The sequence below is a fragment of the Notamacropus eugenii genome, chromosome X (assembly GCF_028372415.1).
Source record: "Notamacropus eugenii isolate mMacEug1 chromosome X, mMacEug1.pri_v2, whole genome shotgun sequence".
Classification (NCBI taxonomy): Eukaryota; Metazoa; Chordata; class Mammalia; order Diprotodontia; family Macropodidae; genus Notamacropus; species Notamacropus eugenii.
The window spans coordinates 49,230,875-49,236,839 of NC_092879.1; the positions used below are offsets into that span (position 1 = coordinate 49,230,875).

Genomic DNA, 5,965 nt, shown 5'->3' on the forward strand with positions numbered 1-5,965 from the left:
GAGGGGAGGAGCACCAGAGAAATCAACAACTGTGAAGTCAAAACCAAAGATAGCAACTCCATTTTACAAGTATATTGGTAAAGGATCCTGACCTTGCTGTGTGTGGTCTGGCAAAGATTTTTTTTTCCAGCAACTAGGGATCTGTGGAAAGTTCGCGAGAACCCTGGCCCCCCATGCCCATAGCTACTTCCAGCGTTCCAAACTCTCTGGCAAGATTATCTCCAGGGAAACGGTTAAGCCAAGACACAAAGGCAGTGGGTTTCATGGCAGATGGCAGGAAAAGTATCTTGGGGCCCTTGGTAGGTGCTACTGATCAAGGGATCAGCTCCACTCGCTTTCTGGTGTTTAATTCCAAAACAACTGAACTCCTTAGTCATCACCAAGCTGAGCTGGAGCAGAAATTCCCCAAGGAGGGTTGGGTAGAACAGAATCCTAGGGAAATCCTGCAATCAGTCTACGAGTGTATGGAGTGTGAGAAGCTTGTCCAGCTTAATGTCGACATCTCTACCCTCAAAGCCATGGGGGTGAGCAACCAAAGGGAGATAACTGTGACCTGGGACAAGTTTATGGAAGAGCCTCTTTACAACACTGTGGTCGAGTATATGGACACTATGTGTGAGAAGCTTGTCCAGCTGAATGTCGACATCTCTACCCTCAAAGACATGGGGGTGAGCAACAAGAGGGATACAACTGTGATTTGGGACAAGTTTACTGGAGAACCTCTTTACAACACTGTAGTCAATGAGTATACGGACACTACGTCTGAGAAGCTTGCTCAGCTGAATGTCGACATCTCTACCCTCAAAGCCATGGGGCTGAGCAACCAGAAGGATACAACTGTGATTTGGGACAAGTTTACTGGAGATCCTCTTTACAACACTCTGGGGTGGCTTGATCTCTGTACCCAGTCAACAGTTGAGCTTCTCAGTAAGAGAATTCCTGGCACAAACTACTTTGTTAGATCAAAGACTGGTCTGCCTCTGAGCACTTACTTCAGTGCTGTGAAGATCCACTGGCTCTTGGAGAATGCGAGAAAAGTTAAGAAAGCTGTTGAAGAACAAAAAGCCTTTTTTGGGACTGTTGACTCTTGGCTGATCTGGAATTTGACTGGAGGTATCAGTAGAAGAATCCACTGTACAGATGTAACTAAGTCCAGCAGAACCATGCTTTTCAACATTCATTCACTAAAATGGGATGCAGAGCTGTGCAAGCTTTTTGATGTTTCTATGCATATACTTCCAGATGTCCGCAGTTCTTCTGAGATCTATGGACTGATCAAATCTGAAACTCTGGAAGGTGTACCATTATTTGGATGCCTGGGAGACCAATCTGCTGCTTTGGTGGGACAAATGTATTTCCAAGATGGGGAAGTCAAAAACACCTATGGAACAGGCTGCTTCTTACCGCACAATAGAGGTCCAAAATGTGTATTCTCTGAATATGGCCTTCCTACCACCATGGTTTACCAGTGGGGCCGAGAAAAGCCAGTATGCTATGCACTGGAAGGATCTGTTGCCATCACTGGGGCTGCTGTTCACTGGCTTAAAGACAATCTTGGCATCATGAAAACAACAGAAAAAATTGAAGGACTGGCTGAAGAGGCAGGAACATCTTATGGCTGCTACTTTGTTCCAGCACTCTCAGGTTTATATGCACCATACTGGGGACGAAGTGAAAGCGGTATTATTTGTGGAATTACTCAGTTCACAAATAAACAACATGCTGCTTTCGTTGTGTTAGAGGCAGAATGTTTCCAAAACCTTGAAATATTAGATGCCATGAATCAAGATTGTGGAAACACACGCACCTATTTGCAAGCAGACGAAGCAACGACCAGCAACACAATTCTAATGCAGTTTCAAGCAGACACGTTGCATATTCCTGTAGCGAAGTCTTCAATGCCTGAAACAATTTCACTGGGTGCCACCATGGCCACTGGGGCTGCGGAAGGAATAGGTGTTTGGAGTCGTGAACCTGACAATCTATTATTAGCTATCAACGTGGAGTGGTTTGTAGGTCAGATAAAAGCAGAAGAAAGCGCAGTTCGATATGCCACTTGGAAGAAAGCTGTGCAGAAATCAGTGGGCTGGGCTGGATCTCAGACCTTTCTAACTAGCTTTTCTAGTATCATCTGTGGTGCACTACTGGGCTTTTTTATAGTATCTAGCATGGTGCTGTTAATTGGAGCAAAGTGTATCTCAAGAGCTCCATAAATAACTGAAATGGTTTAATGAATTCCCAAGATATAACTTTTATCATTTAACAACAACAAAAAAGTTCTAGTAATTTTCTCTCTGAATAAGACATTAGTCCATAGCAATATAGGCATGATCCATAAGAATATAGTAATGTAGTGATAAGTATAGAAACATATAGTGCATTTTTAATCAGCAGTTAGGGATTGGAAGGAAGGGTCAACTTGGGGAGGGGACTGAACATCTACTAACCATTATCATCCTCTCCTATCACTTCTAAGATGTAGGAAGAACTCAGATTCTAATCATACTATATTTCATCAAATATTTTCTTCTATGATAGAGTAGGATATTTATTTTCTGTATTCTAAATAATTAAGTAATAAAGAAGTGAGATGCATTTTTTTATTATTGACCTCCAAAGGTGGTTCTTTCCCTACATGGTAAGGAAATCAAAAGCTTTCTTACTGAGATTTTTCATAGAAATCTTTTCCATCCCTTAAAGGAGTGAACATTTAGCAACAGCATAACTTAGATGTTTTCCTGTGAGTTAATTTAACCTAAGTGGAGTGATTCATTAGAGACACCAATATAACCATTTTTTTGGTATTTTTTTGTCTGGATCTTGTACAGAAGAACTTTTCACTTCCCTGTTGGCTCCTGTTCTTTTAGTTTTTTTGGATATTTTGACTTTGAATGTATAACAAGAATAAATAACAAATGGACTAATATCTACTGAGATGTTTTTGGGATAATCGCTGTGGCTACTGAAAGGAGAATGGTGTTGCACATTATTCATCAGGAGGAACCGGCACTGACAACAAAACATACATTCCACATAAGTCAAGGAAAATAAACTTGATTCTACAGTGACTTTCCATCTTCTTTCATAGATCTCACAGTAGGATAAATACTAAAAAATTGTTTAACAAACAAGTTATGCTCCAAATAAAGATGTTTCTGTGTTTTCTTTTTATTTGTGGTATTACTATAATTATTATTACGGTCTTTTGTTTTTATGGAGTCCAGAGAAAGATAACAACTTGCTATCCTGTCATTATTCAGTTATCATTATACCATAATCCTAGCCCCCATCACCCCCCCACCTCCCCAAAAGAAACAAGTAGAAAAAAAGTGATGATTCCAAGTAAGATAAAATGAAAATGTACTCATGAGAGGCTAGGGACCTAGCCAGTATGTGGGGCAGATTATAGGGAGAGTATGGTTAGAATTTAGTTCCCAAGTGGAACATGAATTGGTTCTGAGCAACTTAAGGTGAAAACTCACCTATCAGAGTCTGAGGGGTGAGAGTCCAAGTTCTTCTAGGAGAGGGCATACTGCAGACATGGAGAGGTGCCATGTTGACGCAAGGCTTGGTGAAAAGTCACCTCTCCAAGTCCCAGAGATAGGAGTCTGAGTTCAGTGAGAGATGGAAGAGAGTTGGAGTACAGGGGATATGGTGTGGATAGAGACAAGACGGAGTATGGTTAAGATGGTGGAGGGAAGCTCACCTCTCAGAGCCCATGGAGTTAGCTACTGAGTTTTGATGGGAGGTGGAGGAAGGTCAGTGAAAGCGAGAAGGTTTGGACTTGGTGTGGACAGAGTATATGTCCTAAACTTGAAAAAGGTGAGCTAAAGACTCAGCTCTCAGGGTCCCAGGGCTGAGAGGCCAAGTTCAGGTGGGAAGTGGAGGATGGCCAAAGTACACACAGGGTGTGGGCTGTAAGTGGGAAATGGCCTAGAAAAGAGCAAGAGAAATTGAAGGATTACTTATCAGAGCCCCAGGGGTTAGATTCTGAGGTCTGTAAGTAGGTGGAACAGACATCTAGCAGCATGGTTTGGAGGTGGAACAGGCCATGAACCTAAGCAAGAGAAGATCAAAGATTTGAAGGTAAGACGTAAACTGATTTGAAGCAAGAAAAGCTGAAAGCTCACCTCTCAGAGTTCTAAGCGGAGGATTCTGAAATCTGTGAGAAGTGGAAAGTCAAGGAGAACGTTTTAGATTCAGTATGGACAAGGGATTTGGCCTGGATCCGAGCAAGGGAAGCTGAAAATGTATACCTCAGAGCCTCGGGGGTCATTTTCTGAGTTCTGGTGGGAGGTTGAGGACAGAAAGTGAAGGGGCCACAGAATGGATGTGGATGGACAAGCAACACATCATGGTTCTGAGCAAGGTAGGATGAAAGCTCATCTACCAGACCCCTAAGGGCAAGATTCTGAGTTCTGGTAGGAAGTCAAGGGTAGGAAGTCAGATTGAAATAGGCATGATTTGAAAGTGGTTGGAAGATGGGGCATGGTCTGCTCTAAAGAGAGGTAAGATAAAATCTCAGCTATCAGAGCTACAAGAAAGGAAGTTCCAATGAGAGGTGGAGGAGGGTCAGAGTGCAAGACGAACAGTTTAGAGGGAGGACATGGCCTAGTTAGGAGATAGGGAAGTTATATGGTCTAGACCTGAGCAAGGTAAGCTGAAAATACACCTCTCAGAGCCCCAGGTGCTGAAGTCTCAGCTCTGGTCAAGATAGGAGGTCAAGGAAGGCCAGAATGCAATGCAGGGGTCCCACATGGTTTGGAGGTGGAAAGCTGTCCTGGTTCTGGGGGTCATGCTAAAGCTCACTTATTACAGCTGTAGCTACATTATTCTGAGTGCCTTGGGAGATAAGGTAGGAACAAAGCACTGGAAGCTTGGTTTGGTTATGTACTACATATTGGATCTAGCCAGATTTGAAGCAAAGTGAGCTGAAATCTCACCTTTCAGAGAGGCATAAGATAGTCAGTCTAGCTGTGGTGGAGACAATAAAGGGCCCAAGTGCAGGGAGCTTGATTTAGACAAGGCAAGCTGGCTTGGCTCTTGGCAAGGTAAGTAAAAAGCCATCTCTCAGAGCCTTAGAGTTGGGATTCTGAGTTCTGTTGGAGATAGCCAAGGGACAGAGGTCAGAGGGAAGGTTTAGGAAATGACTTGGACATGTCCAGGACCTGGTTTCACTGGGAGACATGGCTTATTTCTGGCCAAGGTGAAATGTCACCTCTCCAAGTCCAAAGGGAGAGATTCTGCCTTCTGTGGATGATAGAGGACAGTCATCATGTAGGCAGCAGTATGGCTCAGCTATGGGTGGAGAACCTGCAGCCTGGGAGCCACATGTGATTGTGATTCAAAGGGCCATACTTGAGGACCGAGAGGGACATATGTGGCCTTGAAGTCACACGTTCCACCCCTGGCTTAGATATAACAGAGAAGTTGAAAGCTTTCTTCTGGAGACTTCTTGAACCAGGCTGAAAGCTAACAAACCCTGATCCTGTGACCTGCCCCTGTCCATGGATAAATTCAACATGAACTGGAAATCAGTTTCTTTATCATTAGGAGCTCTATGTGACCATGTGACAATTCCTACTTCAGTCTAGAAGTATTTTTCTGTAGGTCAATTGTCCAGCAGAGGATAAAGAAATCAGGGCAGGGCAGGGCAGCAAACAACCCTGGGGAAAAGACAAAACAAGCAGGGCTGAGGTTTGGTTTTTCTCCTAAATTAGAGTCAGACTTGGGAGAAGATGAGGCCAAGCTTCCTTCCTAAGTCCTAACTGTTCATGGAGGAAAGTGCGCTATGTCACTAGCCTAAGCTGAGGAATCCAGTTACAGACACATTTTGTAATGAAATCTAACGTTTGGGGAAAAAGAAAAGGAAATGGAGAGAAGCTACTTCTCATTTTCTATCTGATATCTCCAAATGAAAAAAAATTATATTAAATAGAATATCTATCTTAAAACAATATCAGAG

The 5,965-nt window shown here is 43.1% G+C and overlaps 1 protein-coding gene across 1 annotated transcript; it reads left to right on the top strand.

Annotated features, from left to right (window-relative positions):
• The first annotated feature begins 263 nt into the window (after positions 1 to 263).
• LOC140516453 (glycerol kinase-like) lies at positions 264 to 3,143 on the top strand. The gene has a single exon (XM_072627435.1). The coding sequence runs from the start codon at positions 264 to 266 to the stop codon at positions 2,211 to 2,213; it is 1,950 nt and encodes a 649-aa protein (XP_072483536.1). The 3' UTR covers positions 2,214 to 3,143.
• The last annotated feature ends 2,822 nt before the right edge of the window (positions 3,144 to 5,965 follow it).